This window comes from Solanum stenotomum, chromosome 10 (genome assembly GCF_019186545.1).
Source record: "Solanum stenotomum isolate F172 chromosome 10, ASM1918654v1, whole genome shotgun sequence".
Taxonomy (NCBI): domain Eukaryota; kingdom Viridiplantae; phylum Streptophyta; class Magnoliopsida; order Solanales; family Solanaceae; genus Solanum; species Solanum stenotomum.
Window position 1 is genome coordinate 47,547,277 of NC_064291.1, and position 17,920 is coordinate 47,565,196.

At 31.0% G+C, this 17,920-nt stretch overlaps 1 protein-coding gene and 2 pseudogenes across 1 annotated transcript; 2 read left to right on the forward strand and 1 right to left on the reverse strand.

Annotated features, from left to right (window-relative positions):
- Positions 1 to 490: 490 nt before the first annotated feature.
- LOC125843085 (uncharacterized) lies at positions 491 to 1,437 on the forward strand. The gene is made up of 2 exons (XM_049522318.1): positions 491 to 1,070; positions 1,427 to 1,437. Exons 1-2 carry the CDS (start codon positions 491 to 493, stop codon positions 1,435 to 1,437), a joined length of 591 nt encoding a protein of 196 aa, XP_049378275.1.
- An 8,773-nt stretch (positions 1,438 to 10,210) lies between these two features.
- On the forward strand, positions 10,211 to 11,116 carry LOC125841250 (uncharacterized; annotated as a pseudogene).
- Positions 11,117 to 12,061: 945 nt separating this feature from the next.
- Positions 12,062 to 17,296, reverse strand: LOC125843087 (uncharacterized; annotated as a pseudogene).
- Between the last annotated feature and the right edge of the window lie 624 nt (positions 17,297 to 17,920).

Genomic DNA, 17,920 nt, shown 5'->3' on the forward strand with positions numbered 1-17,920 from the left:
AAAACGATGACAATTAAAAGTGAACAGAGAGAATATCATTGACTATCATCATGATTCTTTATAACTTAAACCCACTTAAATAAAATTCTAAAGTTATAGATAGCTCAAGTCTATTTCCTATACTTCTAGATTTTAGACTTAAAATATTACAATGTTATAAGTTGCACTAAATAATGTATTATGACTTGGTTATAGATAGCTTATGTATTTTAAAATCAAACACTTACATCTTCATGATATATATAAAAGTATAAATATTTGATTTTAGAATATATATATGGGATCTCTTCGTAACTTGAGTTTAGTACAAGAATATTTATTCTATGTTCCTTTAAGAGCTAAGATAAATATGAAAAAGAACTATTCTGTGGAAGGTAAGCTTAGAACAGAGAGTGTACAAGTGGCGATTACCCATGTCCCATAAATTATGTGCCAACATAGGATTGTCTAGATAGACATTAGCTAGTGGATCCACATAAACTAGAAGTTCATGGTCCTTACTGTAGCAAGTAGGAAAACTCTTTTCGGTGTGGGAGACACCGAATTTCATGATGAAAGCTCTCATGATCTTATATGTCATGATATGGACATCTCTCGTCTTATGGTGCATGCACAACAAATTGAGGAGGAAAAACTTAAGGAAAAATCTAGGGAGGTAAAAGGGCTAGGACCGGTGATGGAAATTTCTCTAGTGCAAGGTCCGATGGACAAGGTTGTCCTAGATTTAGACAAAGGTTTTCCGGTTAAGGTTCCTCCAATGCTCCTCCTAAGTTCAACAAAGATAAGGTGTCTTAACCCTAAACTTCAAGGAGGTAATGATAGTGGATCTTCGTTGCCCATGTCTACTTGTACTAAGTGTGGAAGGAAGCACGATGGTAAGTGTCTAGCCGGCACATATGGTTGTGGTAAAAGTGGTCACAAAATGAGGGATTGCCCGATGCTTAAGGTGAAAAGAAGAGAGGGCACGCAAGCTACTCCTAGTGGTTCGGGTCTCAACGTTCCTAAGCAAAACCGTTTCTATGCACTCCTAACCCGAGGTGAACAAAAGAGTTCTCCGGATGTGGTTACCGGTATGTTGAAAGTTTTTCAACTTGATGTATATGCTTTACTTGATCCCGGTGCTACCTTGTCTTTTGTGACGTCATATGTGGTAATGAGGTTTGATCTGTTCCCCGATGTGTTGTTAGAACCATTTTCTACCTCTACTCCTGTTGGTGATTTTGTGGTGGCTAAGAGGGTCTATAGAAAGTGTCCCGTTTCCTTGTACCATCAAGTTACTCTTGTTGACTTGGTAGAGGATGTAATTAACCCAAAATTATATAGATTTAGAGAATCCAACCCATCACTATATATTAACCCACAAAAATATAACCATGCAAGTATAACTTTTTCCTTTGAGTAATGGAATAACGTTGCTTTGATTCAGATGAGTCCTGAGAACGATAATTTCTATTAAAAAAAGCAATGAACAACTCAAATGCTGAGAAGAACACACGAGTACAGAGAAGAAAATATCTGCATATCAGAAATGAGTTGTACCGAAGGTGATCTTAAAATTACATCTAAAATCAACTATGTATTCTTACTTATATACAAGATTATATCTAGCCTCTAGCTGTACATATTCTATTTAACTAACTAACTAGTACAATAACCATTTAACAGAATCTGTTACATAACTAACTTCCAGCTAACTAAGTCACTGCACCAGTTTCATCACTTCCCCTCAAGCTGGCAGGTGTAAATACATTCAGAATGCCCATCTTGGATACTAAGTATTCATGTTGTGATCTAAACAATCATTTTGTCATAATGTCTACTTGTTGCTCCTGTGTTGCTAAGTACAATGGTCTGATCAGTCCCTTTTGAACCTTCTCTCTTATAAAATGGCAGTCTATTTTAATATGTTTGGTCCATTCATGGTATACTGGATTTGCTTCTATTTGTAAAGCAACTTTACTAGCACAAAATACATCTATTGGCATTTCCAGTTCTTTTCCAAGTTCCTTGAATAATGTTGCATGCCAAACCAACTTTGAATCAGTAGAAGCCATGCTCCTATATTCTGATTCTGCTGAACTCCTAGAAATGGTTGCTTGCTTCTTAGATCTCCATGATATCATGGACTCTCTATGCTTAATTAGAAACCCTGTTACAAATCTTATTGTGTTTGGGCATGTTGCCCAGTCTGCATCACAATATGATGTCAGTTTGTTTTCTTCCTTGCTGCTCATCAATATTCCCATAGCTGGCTGTCTCTTTACATATCTAACAACCTTAATAGTTGCTTCCATATGTGACTTCTTTGGATTGCGCAAGAATTGACTCAATGTTTGAACAACAAAGCTAATATCTGGCCTTGTCATTGTTAAGTATAGCAGTCTTCCAATTAATCTTTGATATGAACCTATGTCTGTCAATTTGGGATCATTTGCAACTCTCTCTGCCTCATCCACTTCTGTTGTAGTTAGTTTCATATTAGGATCTAATGGTGTCCATGATGGTTTGGCACCAGTTAGTCCCAACTCTTTTATCATCTCTAGAGCATACTTTCTCTGGTTCATCAAGATTCATTTGGATGATCTACTAAACTCAATCCATAGGAAAAATCTCAAAGTGCCTAGATCTTTAATCTTGAACTTAGCATGTAGTTCCTCCTTAGTTTGTTTAATCATCCTTAAATCATTACCAACTACTAGCATATCATCTACATATACCAACACAACTATAATATGCCCATTGTGTCTTTTGGTAAATAAGGAATGATCCAAAGTGCTTTGTATGAAACCATAATCTACCAATGCATCAGTAAGTTTAACATTTCACTGTCTACTGGCTTGTTTGAGACTATATAGAGATTTGACTAGAGAGGTCCTGAAATACACAGAAGTTAGGGAAAAAAAATGACTGAGCATTGCAACTCCTTAGTAATACTAGATACAAATAGTAGATTGTATCTAAAATCTGAAATATGTAGGACATTACTCAATGGTTTACCATCCATGATCTCACAGCTGCCGATGTGAGAAACATCTACTGTACCTCAATTAGGTAGATACACTTTTTTATATGTAATATTAATGGGCTCAGTATGCAACATCCCTTTATGTGCAATCATATGATTACTAGCACCAGTATCAACTATCCATTCTTCCTTAAAGGCATTCAATTTAAGGGTATAGACATTACTTGCACTAGAAACATATACCATATGAGAAGTAACAAACTTACCTCTCATGTTGGCTGAATTAGACAGTTTGTTTCCTAAACTTTCACCAACAATGTCCCTGTCTAGAATTCTTTGAAATTGATTGTAATAATATGGATTATCCATGTGTTGCATCATCTGACTGTATTGATTATGCGAGTAATTAGCAGTTGTCCTTCATTTGTCCTAATCCTCAGAATATCTCCCAGGTATGCCACCCTTACAATTAGAATCAGACGCTATTACACCTTTTCATTTGTATGATGCATCTCTAGAATTATGAACACAAGCAGATATAGAATGTCCTGGATCAGAATTTGTTCTTCTATCTTCAAACTTTACATTATAAGCTTGATTCCTAGGATTAGAATCCCCTCCTCTAGGATCTCCTCCTCTCGGATTTGCAGCAGTAGAATTCCCAAATTTCTTCATAAACTTAAAATCTGGTGGATAGCCAATCAATTTGTAACAATTATCCCTAGTGTGGCCCATCATGTTGCAGTAATCATGCTGAACATTCCAGTTCTTTTTTAACTTGTAAGGGTGAGAATTACGTCCAGATATCATTGTATCAATATCCATGTTCATCATTGGACCAACAACATGAGCCATATTCCTTTGACTTTCTCTTTCAATCATCATGGAATAAGCTTGATTAACAGAGGGAAGAGGAATTAACATCAAAGTTTGACCTTGAGCCTGCTCATAAGATTCATTAAGTCCTATTAAAAACAGCAAGAGCTTTTGCCTAGTCATAAACTCCCCAAAATCTCTGGATTTTTCACAAGCACATCCAAGAAATGGAGCTAGACGATCAAATTCTACCCAGAATAAACGCAGACGATTAAAATACTCAGAGACACTACTTGTTCCTTGAACCATCGTTGCGATCCCCCTGTGCAATTGAAAGATCCTCGATCTATTTGCCTTATCGAATCGCTCTTTGAGATCTTTCCAAACAACACCAGCATTAGAAGAATACACAATACCACTCAATAACTCTTTCGAAACAGAGTTCATGATCCATGAAAGGACAATCGCATTGCAGCGTTCATCAGTGAGATTTGGCCAAAACCTTCTTTTCTTCATCTTCCATCGATCAGACCCAATTTGTTTCTTCCAAGTATGGCAATCCGCATCGATCGAATCTAAACATAATAATTTTCCGATCTAGTCAATTGAATAGAGATCAAAATCACTCCAGAAGTATCCGATGAGCTGAGATACAGAGGATGATTATGACCTAATTTCTCCGGTAATTCATTATCTACTATAATCTCCATAACTCTTCCTTACAAGCTCTTGAAAAACCACTATCAATGGCTGACAAGCTCTGATACCATATTAAACAAAGCAACGAACAACTCAAATGCTGAGAAGAACACACGAGTACAGAGAAAAAAATATTTGCATATCAGAAATGAGTTGTACTGAATGTGATCTCAAAATTACATCTAAAATCAACTATGTATTCTTACTTATATACAAGATTATATCTACCCTCTAGCTGTACATATTGTATTTAACTAACTAACTAGTACAATAATCATTTAACATAATCTGATACATAACTAACTTCCAGCTAACTAAGTCACTGCACTAGTTTCATCAATTTCTCTTCCTATAAATTGAGATATTATTCATATTTGAAAGATGACACACGGGAAATTAGTCTTGAGTACGTAGACAATCTTTATCTTAAGTAATATTATTATCAAAATGAGATTATAAAGAAAAGGTTATTATATCAAAACAAATAAACAAATTATATCGTGTTATGAGCCATGAGTCTCATCATATTCTATCTTGAATGAACATTTAAATCGAGGTACTCCATCTCTACATCTGCTCATTAAAACATGCCAATCAACATCATATTGACTTTCTTCCGATTCTAAATAATACATGCACTCCCAAACACAAGTTTCTTCTATTGATGGAGGATATGTTTTGCAATTCACCAATGCCATTGAGAAAATAAAGAACGACATGCAAATCTGCTCCAACGTCAATATCATTTTATTTATATTTCCTGTAAAGACAACCAATTATTAATAACGTTAATAAATTTCTTAAAGTATGATTTGAAAAGAATTCATAGAAATAGAGTAAATGGAATGTGGATAAAACTTTAATTGATTAATTAATTGAATAATAAGGGCACCTAACCAACAAAACATTAATTATTCAAAAACTCCTTTCAAATATTAAGAAACCTCACATTGATAATCACTTTTTCTTATATAAAAAAAAAAATACGGAGTAATATATATAAGATTTTTTCAATCAAGCACGAACGCTATTTCAATATTTATTTTTTATTTTTTAATTTCAAATTTGGTTCTTAAAGTGGAATCTCAATATTTTTTTCTCGTGCCCTCATTTCCTTAAGGTCCTATTTGACCATAAATTTTGAATAGGTTGATTTTTTAAAAAAAAATTAAAGTTGTTTTTAAACATTTATTTCACTTGATTTGATTTTTTTAAGTTTTGTGAGTTGAAGTCTCAAAAACTAATTTTATCCGATTTTTGGTAATTTGAAAGTATTTAATTTAAAGATCAATTTTTTAAAATCTAATCAATTTTCAAGACCAAACAAATATTTGAAAATAAAATTTTAACAATAGCTTATTCTTTTGTCTTCGTAATCTTAGATAAAAGTTGGAATTTTTGACATCACCTGATACGTGAAAATGCAACATCTTTTCAACCACTCATAATAATGATTTCATTACAATTAAAATGTAATTGCAACCTACAATTTTCAAATTTAAAGAATGAAATTTCGCAAATATACAAATACATATATTAACTTAAGAAGTAAAGTAGCACACATCAATAAGCAAACAAACAACTAATAAATACTATAAGTAAATAAAAGGAGGATAATTTGTTTTTACGTACTCATTTTTTTATCTTGATAGCAGAATTGGTGTAAATTGACTTTTACGAATATCAGGTTAAAGGTTATAAATAGATAGATATGTAATTATGTTCTTATGAATTTGATCTTTCTTCATGCATTCGTTACAAGTGAGACATTAGTGTAGAGTCATAAATATGAAACATATCTTTATTTTGACAACCCAGTATTACTCTTCTTTTAAATTTTAATGACAGTTATATGACTAAGAGTCTGTTTGACATTAATGCTAAAAATATTTATTTTTTGAACTACTTTTTGAAATAGTTTTTCAGAAAAGTACTTTCGAAAAAGAATTTGTGTTTGACTAATTTATGTGAAAAGTGTTTTTGATAAGTAGGTTGTGTTTGACTAATCTTTTAAAAACATGCTTTTAAGAGTCAAATCTATCTATATATAATAGGAGAAGAAAAAGTGTCACAAAAAAAAATTTGTGAATTATTAAAATTAATTTAAAATATAAAAATCTAAATCTAAAAATAAAAATTGCAATCACTAAAAAAACTGTCAGAATTTTTGAAAACAGATTTAATTTTTTAAAAAATACAATTTATAAATTGGTAAAAAACTGATTTTTTTAATATACCACTGATTCAATATTTAAAAAAAACATATTTATAAACTTTTTTTAAAATTAAGACGACAATTCCATATGTCCTCAATATATAACTTTTAAATTTATTTTTTTAAAACCATTTAATGTAGGAAATATTCAATATTAAAAAAAAAAAACAAATTGCCATATTTCTTTATTAATATTTTAAAACACAATAAGAATTTAAATGCAGTTTCAAAACTTCCTTTTACATTCCAACTTATATACAAACTCTAAAAATTAATCAACAAAATATTAATAAGATATTTTTTAAAATCTGAAAATAAAAATAAAAATAAAAATTTTGATTGTCAATTTAATTTTGCCAGTTTCTTTTGAAAACTAAATAAAATTGTAAACATAATAGAACATGCATTTACATTTAAGCAGTAGCAAACCCTATTCATTTGATTTGAACCAATTTTAAAACGTTTTTTTTTTATAGATACATTATTTAATTTGTTTTCAAATCATGAAAAGAATAAAAAACATTTTTGCGATTTTCTTTTTATGCCTATTTTTAAAAATAGTAACAAAAATTTTCACACACAGTTTTCAAGTATAAAATAAAATAAAAATAAATTGAGAAGGATGTTATAAATATAAATAAATTATAAAAATTAATGTAGTTAATTTTAAATTTGAATTGAAACCGTTTGTGATTCTTATTTAATTGGCGTAGCAAAACAAATCAAAAGTAAAGCACACGATGCATACATGTCTAATTTTGAATTCAAATTTAAACTTGCAGTAGTTATCAGATTATAAATTATTTTGAATTGATTTCTTAATTTTTTTAAAAAAATCTATATTCCTAACGCCTAAACAAAGAAGCGGAAACAAAATTAGTTAGGGAAAAAATTTTTGCCTAAAATAACTGTCATATTGCGAAAAAACAAAAATTATTGATTTTATCCCTTACAAACTGCCACTTTATTCAGGTTAAATTTGATTTGTGTGCCCACATTCAACAACAATATCATCAAAATTTCTCTTTAAGTATTTTCAAAAGATTCAAATTTTTTATCTCTGCTTAAAATTGTCATCGAATTTGCTTTCTGATTCATATGTTTTTGTTTATGTTGCCATATGCAACAACGACATGATTCTCAAAAATCAGTACAAATTTTGTCCCACAATATATGTAGAAGTTTCATATGGTGAGTATCCTATTTATTATTGTTATTATTATTGTAGTTATTTATTTCTATTGATTCCTCAATTAAAATTCTGGATGAAGATGTTTTAGTAGATCTTTTTTTTTTGTAAAAATTATATAAATCACATAGTATAATAAATAAATTACTTCATGTTCCTACTCTTTCATAAATTACGAAATTCCCTTCTTTTTTTTGTTGCAGATACTTTAATATGTTGTCGGATACTTTTATTAAGAAGTTGTAATTATCAGGTCAGTGCGTTAAAAAAGGGATTTTAACAATTTTAAGCGTTAAGTAAGGGATTTAAAAATTAACTGCCACAATTCACGCATACGTTTATTGCATCTGCAAATCGTTCAATCTTAAAACACTACTGAACTAAAATTTCGAATTTCAAATTTTGAAATTTTTATTTCTTGTTTTACTAAAAGCTCTGGAAATTCCAACGCTTTTTTTGGTGAAGCATTGTAATGAATATTTTCATCTTGTTAAGGCATTTAGGTATATGGGAAAGTGATGTTAGGTACGAGCGATACAAAATTGATGGCATAGTGGTTAGGGAAAATATTTCGTTCGTTAATCTCAAATCAGCAATTGCAGCAGAATTGAACGTTGATGAATCAAAAAAAAATATGGAGATCAGATACGTTGTAGAAGGTAATTCATGTCCATTGTGTATTCGGAATGATATGGGGTGAAATTGTACGTAGAAGTGAAGAAACACGAGATAGAATTTGGTATGTATCCACTATGCATTGATACATCGAATAGAAGTGATGAAGATATACATAATTTTGATGCAACAACAGGTGCAATTGTGTGTGTTGAAGGTGGAAAAAGGGACACAAAGGCTCTAAGCACTGTTGAATCGAAAGTTTGTGATTCTTATTATATATCAGAAATGGAGGTGGAAAATTATATATTAGATACAAATGCTTCTAATGTGGAAGTGAAGCAATTGTACAAGGATAAGACAACCCTAATGGTTGTTATGGAAAAATATAAAATTAAGCATAGCTTCAATTTTAGAGTTAAGAGATCTGATAGCAAAAGGTATGTGATACTTTCTTGATTTTTTAAGATTTATTTGATATCATGTTGATCATGATACACAAATAACGTGTGTGGTGCAATTGTAGTTGTTAGGTATCATAAGGGTTTTAAGTTACTTATGCTTGATACTTTAATAATTAAGAAGGATTATTGAAATAATGTTAATAATTGAATTTTGAATCTGTTATCTGATTTGTATATCAAATATATAAAATGAGTCGTCATTGAACTGTGTGCAGATTACAATTTAACTAAAAGTCTTTGTAATAATGTATGTTGTATTGTTATTTTATTTATAATATTATGAATTGATACATTAAACCTGATGAAATAACAATTGTATATCGTATAATTGCAGCTACGTATTAGTATGTCATTCAGATGCTTGTTGTTGGGAATTGAAGGCGTCTATTAGGAAAAATACGGATATTTTCAAAGTGAGATACTTCAATAGTGAACATACCTATCCATTGAGGGATAGGGTATTAAGTAAGGTACAAGCTACTATTGGGTTTCTTAGTAATGTGACAGCTCCAAAGTTAGTGAATCATAAAAGAAAACATACTCCAAGCGATATAATTAAGGATGTTAGGGCACTATATGGAGTTCAAATTTCTTACCAACAAGCATGGCGTGCAAAAGAACTTGCATTGGAGATGATTAGGGGTAAACCTGCAGACGGATATAAACAGATGCCAAAATACATATATATGCTGAACACTGTGTATCCAAATTCATATATACGTATGCACAAGTCGGAAAAAAATGAGTTTATGTATCTCTTCATATCATTAAGGCCAATGATGAGAGGGTTTGAGTTCTGTAGGCCTGTTGTTGTTATTGATGCTTCACATCTTAGCGGATCTTATCGACGGACATTTGTATCGGCAAGTACACTCGATGGGGAAGGTATGACATGTTGTTTATTAATTTGATTTTTCAAGATAGTAATATAATATCCTGGAACAATCATGTATAAAGAATCGTAATGTTATGTGTTTCAATCTGAAGGTTGTATATTGTTGTTAGCTTATGAAATTGTAGACATGGAAAATGATTGTTCATGGACATGGTTCTTCCAACACTTTAAAAATGTATTTGGTGATAGAGAACAAATGTGTGTTGTATCATATCGAAATGAAAGCATATTGAAGAGTGTAAGTATTGTTTATCCAAATGTTCCTCATTTTGCATGCATATGGCACCTTTGGAAAAATGTGTGTACATACTACAAGAGAAGCAGAACCATACTAAGTGATATTTTCTATTCGATGGAAAAGGCTTATCGGAAAGATGATTTTGAAAAATTAATGGCTAAAGTGGACAAAATAGATGACAGAGTTAAGAAGTATTTTCAAGATGCTGGGTATGAAAGGTGGGCCAGATCTCATGCAACTGTGAACAGGGGGAGGATGATGACTTCGAACATAGCGGAATGTATCAATGGTTGCCTTGTTGATGCACGACAATTACCTATTATAGATTTTCTGGAAGAAGTTAGAATTCTATTTGATACTTGGAAAATTGCAAAAATTGAGAAGTAGCATCTTATACAAAGGAAACATTAGGGTGAAGATTTGAAGAAATATTGATTATAAACGTGTCCAAATGTGTGAAAATGAAGGTACATATTTGTATTAACAATTATTATGTTTCTAGCTTTACTTCTCGTTATATTGTTAAGTATACCAATTAAAAATTCGTTTGATGTATCTGTAATATTTAAACATTTGCAGGTAGTTGCATCTTCTGAATATATCCTTGCAATGTATAAAAGTGCGATAAGATACATTGTATGTCTTGAGAGAAAAACTTGTTCATGTGGTAGATTTCAACATGACGAGATATCTTGTGTGCACGCAATGACTGTTTATAAGAAGAAGAATATTAAAGATGTACACTCCTACTGCCCTGATTACTATAAACATGAGGCATTAACAAACACATATGCACTTCCAATAGAATCAATGCCAGACAAAAGTGATTGGATAGCTCCAGAATCTGTTTTGGAAGAAGTAGTCTTGCCACCAAGATACAAAAAAATGCCTAGAAGGCCAAGAAAAGAGAGGAAGAAAAATCCAGATGAAAAAATTATCACAAACATAAACTGTTGTGGACAATGTGGACAGGAAGGTCACAATAGAAGAACATGTACTTTCTTCCCAAAAGATTCCTAATGATTGCTTTTTAGAAGTACTTTATGATTCATGTCTAATAATTCTCAAATTTGATACTTTAGGAAGTACTTTTAGGTTACTATTTTATGATGCAATAAATGAATAATGTTATGTTTAGCTATCTGGCAACATTATGTGATTGTCAATTTATTATAAAAATTAGATTGGTATACTATGTGCTTTTTATAATTTTTGCATAGATTAATAGAGCCAAATAGCTGTGATGTGTGCCAAAGTTAATAGAGACAACATTTTAAAAAGGTATCATTTGAATCAATTATATATCATATAAATAAAATTTCGATATTTATGGACGAAATTTGAGTTTTCATGCACAAAATAATTTTCTAGAAATTAAGTATAAGCTTTTAAAAAGTTAGAGTGATTTTAGTATAAAGTTTGTGTATATGATACTTGATTTATTTGAAACTTTGTCATGAAATGATAAAATCGTATCAATTTGAAATGTTTTAGGCACCTATGTATCATATACCTAATATTTATGTAAGTAATAAATATTTAGTATCATCTTATAAAATATAAATTGTACAGTGTTGTGTGAACAATAAAATTATGTCATTTTAAGATACATAATTTTGTATCATATACTTAATATGGGTGATGAAATTTTGTATCGGATTCACTGTAGTAAAATCTGCATTGACATGTATAATACTTATAATATAGAAAAATTAATAAGGTATTAAAATGCAGTGAAAACTAATTTAGAAGCGACATACAAAAGTGTGGAAAAAAAAACTCTTCAAAAATAGAATAATTAATTACTTAGAAATATTATGTAGACCTGGAGAGGAATATTACAAAACATTTAATGTATCTTCAAAACAGTAAAACTTCACATCTTTATGGCAAGTCAGTCAATAAACAACTACTCTACATTAATCAATTCATCATCTGCCAATAGAATGGAAGCAACCTTTAGCCTTATAGGATCATCATTCTCGCTAATGTATCCGGCATTGGCCTTGTCGATGGGACCTTGATTTTGTCGCTCAGAAATTCAGCAAAAGCAGCTACATATGTTCCGCAGTCGCTGCAAACAAAAAGAAGATACATTATAAATTGAATGAAATGTGTAAATAAAGCTGGGTGGATTAAATACTGATAGGCTATTGCTCTTTTGTTGCATAATGCCTCGAGCAAATTCCACCTCAAACGGATGTTGTGGACCCATCAACTCACTAGTTTGTTGTCTTTGTATGCATCCAATGTTGCCCAATCAATTCTGTCGGTTTTATCAAAGAATTCACTATCGTGAAGGTAGTTAGGCAGGATGATAGACAATTGTTTTATCTCATCATATTGACTTTTGTTCCTTGTTCCCAAATTTGAGTCATAAACTCGGATTAACCGATTCCTTAAAACAACCACAACCAACACCCAATGAAATTCTTCGCCACAGTTGATCGGAATATATACCTCATCTACCAGATGCCATGGTAAAGCAACAAGGACAGAAAAACCATTGATGACGTATTTGATGGACATTTCATATACAGATACAACATCAATTCGGGCAATGTGTTGTTGTGTACTGAGAGTATCATCCACAGGACTGCAATAGTACCTTTTGTACGCATCTTTTGTACGCATTTTTGATATAGGTATTGAACAAGCAGTTGCATGTAGTGTATTTGTATTGATCCATGCTTCTTAGTTTTGACTTCTTGCGTAGATAGTAAAAAATTACATCTATGTGCTGCAAAATTAAAGAAAAAAAGAACACAATACATAAAACAACAATATATGATAAAAAGTATATGATACATGTAACAATTATATAACACAATTAGTAATTTGTTTTTTTTTTAAGTTACGCATGTTAATTGTGTATCATATACATAATTGTATTGTATATTGTACCTGATCAGTCCAACATTTTTTTGGCTGTGACATAGTATAAAATCAGTTCTTGTCCAAAGGAAATGCGACAACAAAATTCATATAATCAAAGCCAAATAGAGCATTTTTTCCTCTATATTTATCCTCTGTAGGTTTCCGATGAGAATGATTATAGCAACATAAGAATAAGCTAATACAAAATAATAGTATAGAAATAATATAAAACGAAAACTTACTTATTTGAATATGCTTTGCTAAAAAGATACATTAATAAAAATACTTACTTGTTGGCATGTGTTTTGAGGAGTCCCTTATGTATCCACTGGGAGTACTCTTGCATTAAAAGTGACGAAACTTGATAGGTGATGCCACATCCTTCAAATGGAGTATATGGGCAACTGTCATCATCTATTTTCCCCTTGCCTTTATCATTGGATCCAAAAATATTCACATAAGGAGAATGCAAAATCTTTGAAGGGATTCTGTTACGTGAAGCTGGAATCTTTGTATCAAGATTGTGTGCAGATTCCTTGACTGAAAGTTGGGTGGGTAGCTGGCTGTCAGATAGAAAATCATCACTGTTGATTAGTTGTGGAGGAATAATTACACTCAGTGATGCGACATTAATTGGCTCGTTTGAAAGTTTGTAGACAATTGCATATATGATTGTTTCACTGCCAGATGGAATAGATGCCGCTTTGGAAGAATCCTACATGATATCAGTAAATTATAAGAAAATAGTACAATTTTTATACGCAACTGTTGACATTTGCATTAAACAATTTAGAATCAGACAAATGTATCAACAATTACTGGATTGAAGCATGTCTTTCGGAGTCTTGTTTAATTGAATCAACAACATCTTTATCACAACTCAATACTTTTGCGTGCAATTGTGTGACTTTATGTATTGCATCCTCCTAATAAACAGAATATTACACAACATTTTGATTTAATTTCAAAATAATTGATTATAACAATTCAAAAGCTCTTTACTTACCACTTCCTTAGTATGAACAAACTCTTCTATCGGAACATCACTATAGTGTATTGTGGGTATAACATTTGTTGAATCTTTCATAGTCTGATCCTTAATGGATGTCTCATCAATCTGTGTTTGTAAACAGATATATTAAGATGCAATTATAAAGTATTTGTTATTAGTGATTCAAAAAAATATATAGTATCAACTGAGATTTAAGTGTTTACTGTACAACCAATGATACACAAAAAGACATTGATTATTTCATTATATGAATTAAAATTACTAAAGTATCAGTCATTTGTAAATGATACATTGTTAATAATTTTAATAAAATTAACTAATGATTGAAGGTCATTAAGTTATATAATTAAATTCAAGTATCATATGCATACCTTTGCAACATTTTCTTCGTTAACATGTCGTTGTTCAACCTCCACATTATTTGCATCAACATCATGATCAACAGTTGCAAAATCCTTAATGGATGTCTCTTCAATCTATGTTTGTAAAATAAAATATAAGGAAGGAATTATCAATTTATTATAATACTTAGATTGGTATACTATGTGCTTTTTATAATTTTTACATAGATTATTAGTGTCAAAAGTTGTGATGTGTGCCAAAGTTAATAGAGACAACATTTAAAAAAGGTATCATTTGAATCATTATATATCATATACATAATATATTCTTCTAAATTTTGTATCTACTAATAATAGAGTATCAAAAGTTGTATTTTTTACCAATATTATATATCAAATAATTAAATTTAAGTATCATATGTATACATTTGCAACATTTCTTGAAGTCGTTGTTCAACCTCCACAGCAGATGAATCACCTTCGTGATCAACAGTTGCAAAATCCATTTGTATAGGTGAAATGGGTTGTTAGAATAATTGATCAGAAGCAGATTCTAGATCAACATTACCTTTGTCTACTGAATCATCCACTATATGTGGCATAGAAATGCCATCAGTGTCCTTCATGATGAAAAAAATGAGTATAACACAAAACTAAAAAGATAATCTAAAAAATAAAAATACTACCTTATCATTTTTGTTATCTTTCGCGGCAACTGCTTTCATCAACTAAGAATATTTTGTATAATTAACGCCTCAAGAGCTCCAATTTTTTGGTCAACCTGGATTCAAATTCAGCATAGTAAGTGAGATTATAAATAACAAGGAAAATGTTTAAATGCCATAGTTATGCTTACTTACATAAGACTTAATGTGACCCTCCAAATCCTCGAGTCTTGCATTGTCCGATGATGTTCTTCGGGGAACTATATTAAGATGAGCACCAGATACATTATCAAACTTTAGAGGTTGTGAAATCGGAGTTTGAAATAGCTGATTCTTTTGCACGTCTGGTGTTGTCTTTGGCACATTATTCTTTGTTGGATGTGCAACCTTTCTTCTCTTGGGGGGTGGGGTGGATCCTGTGGTAGAAACACGTGTGCATTTCCTTAACAGTTGCATCGAGGTTTGTTGAAAACTCTTCAAAACCAGAAACATCGTCTGGTTGCACCTTTTCCTGATTAACAATTGATATGGCTGGCCGATTTGAAGGTACATGACTATTATTTGGTAAATCAAGTGATTCGAGTTCCTCTTGAGCTGGCTGCACGTTAGAACAATTTGCACCCACAACTTTTCAATCGCATACTCTTGGTATACCATTTCCTTCTCTAACAGCTATCTCGTTATGCATTGTCAACACACATTCATATACCCAGATATTAAGTGCATATGAAAATCCATTCAATCGATACATTTTTTTGTCAGGTTTGTACTCTTTCCTAAATGATTTCATTAACTTCGTGAAGAGAAGTTATCTCCACGGAAACTGTTTATAGCTGCCATCTTCTACCATAAAGAAATCTTCTATCAGATTGGTGCATCACCGATTTGGGAGAAAATAAACGTATGAATGAAATACAATATAGCCATCTGAAAAGCATCATCACTGTTGTCCCAAATACCCAACTCAAAATGATCTACCAGTCGTCCTTTGTTTACGTTATAATTTGAACCAGGAAAGTATCGCTGAACCAGCCTACTAATTTTTGAAATCCGATATGTAAAATCTTTAACATTTTTGGTACACTTCAGACCAGTAATAATTGCAAATTCTCTAATAGAAAATTGCAATACATTTCCTTTAGCATGACGAATATGGATTTCTTTGTCTAAATTACCATGCTCAACCTCTAGAAGATATAAACATTTGGTAATTTGTCCTTGGTAGTGGCACTTGGGGATATTAAGGTACTGGCCAAATATAGTATCCTTAAGCATGTTCATACCTTCATCCTTTATTGACAATTCTAAGTTTTCTTTAAAATTAAAATTGTAAGCAGGACCAAACTTTAGAGGTTGCTTTGGAATATGTTTAATTACATATTTCATATTCTGCAATTATAGAAAGATAAATGATGTTGATCAATAATTAAATTGATAAATGATGCATACATAACTAAAAGGGAAATATCATAATTGATTCAAAATATTATGTTTCAGATCATTTTATACTTAGTATATTAAAATTGCATGACTAATACAGAAAATCATATTACTTCTGTATATACATTGGCTTCTATTTAAACATGATACAAAATGTTAACTAACAGATATGCTAAATTCTATTTTCGCATCATTCATGTGCATATCTAGGAATATGATACATTGTACAACAAATAACCTCTATATCATATAGCGAATTGAACGCCTATCTCAGATACAATTCTCAGTACACAAAATTTGCCTTAAACTAGTGTTTCATCTACAAATGTAAAACAAATACTTATTTTTGTATCATCTATGTATATGAATCACCAATAACAAATACTTTATTTCAGTATATACCAAGATATCGGTGTTTCTGGGTAGAAACTCAACATTTCAGTATATACCAAGATACTTTATTTTTCAACAATGTGTTTCATCAACAAATGTAAAATTTATACTCAATATCAGCATCAGATAAATCATCAGTGTTTCTGGTAAAAAAACTCTAGATTTCAATATATACAATAAAATTATATTTTTCAACCATATCTTTCATCTACAAATTTAAAAGTTAAACTCAAACCCAAACAATCAGTGTTTCTAGGTTAAAACTACAGAATACAATATACACTATATACGTTTATTTTTCAACAATATCTAAAATTAAAAGCAAAAGAAAGACATACCATGGATAGTGTTGGTCGGGAAATGGAGGGGCAACCTTTCTACCCCTTTTCTTTTTAGTATTTGCATCCTTTGCTTTAGATGATGACCCCACTTCCGTTTTCAATTTTCTCTTGGTAAAAGTTCGATTCGCCATTAATGTCGTTGCATGCAAGCTTTTAGACCTCTATTCAGTCAAGTTGGGGTGTTCAGATTCAAAAATTTGTTCATTGCTAGGTGTTATTAATTGGGAAATCCCAATATTAAAAGACGGATGATCCATCGTGACAAGTAATCCAAAATCGATTGAAACAAAAAATTGATTTTGAAAGAAAAATGAAGAAGAAGATAATACCTATTTTGAACTTTGGGACTGTTGAGTCGTTTGAAAATTCAATTGCTTTGAAAGCGGTAACTGATTTGGTAGTGGAAAAGATTATAGGCGAGATTTTGGGGGTGAGGAAGATGGGTTTGGTTTCTTTCATAATTAAGTATCCGAAAAAGAGGAATTGGGGAAAAGTAGGAATTTTTGGATTTTTATGAAAAAGAAGGGATTAATTGATAATTGGTAAACATATGTAGTGTACTTTAGTAATTTTGCCTTTTTTTTATTATTATAATGGGCTAAAGAATAAGAAAATCAAGTGCACACATCAATGGTATTTCAAAATCTTATCTATTGTAGCAACAAACTGATATGATATTTAAATTTAAATTTGAACGAAATTTGAATTGACATGAAGATCCATTCCTTCCGCGATATATACATCAATGCAACCAA

Bases quoted from the DNA above. Each gene is read 5' to 3' on its own strand.
- LOC125843085 (XM_049522318.1), top strand. From the start codon at position 491: ATGGTCCTTACTGTAGCAAGTAGGAAAACTCTTTTCGGTGTGGGAGAC.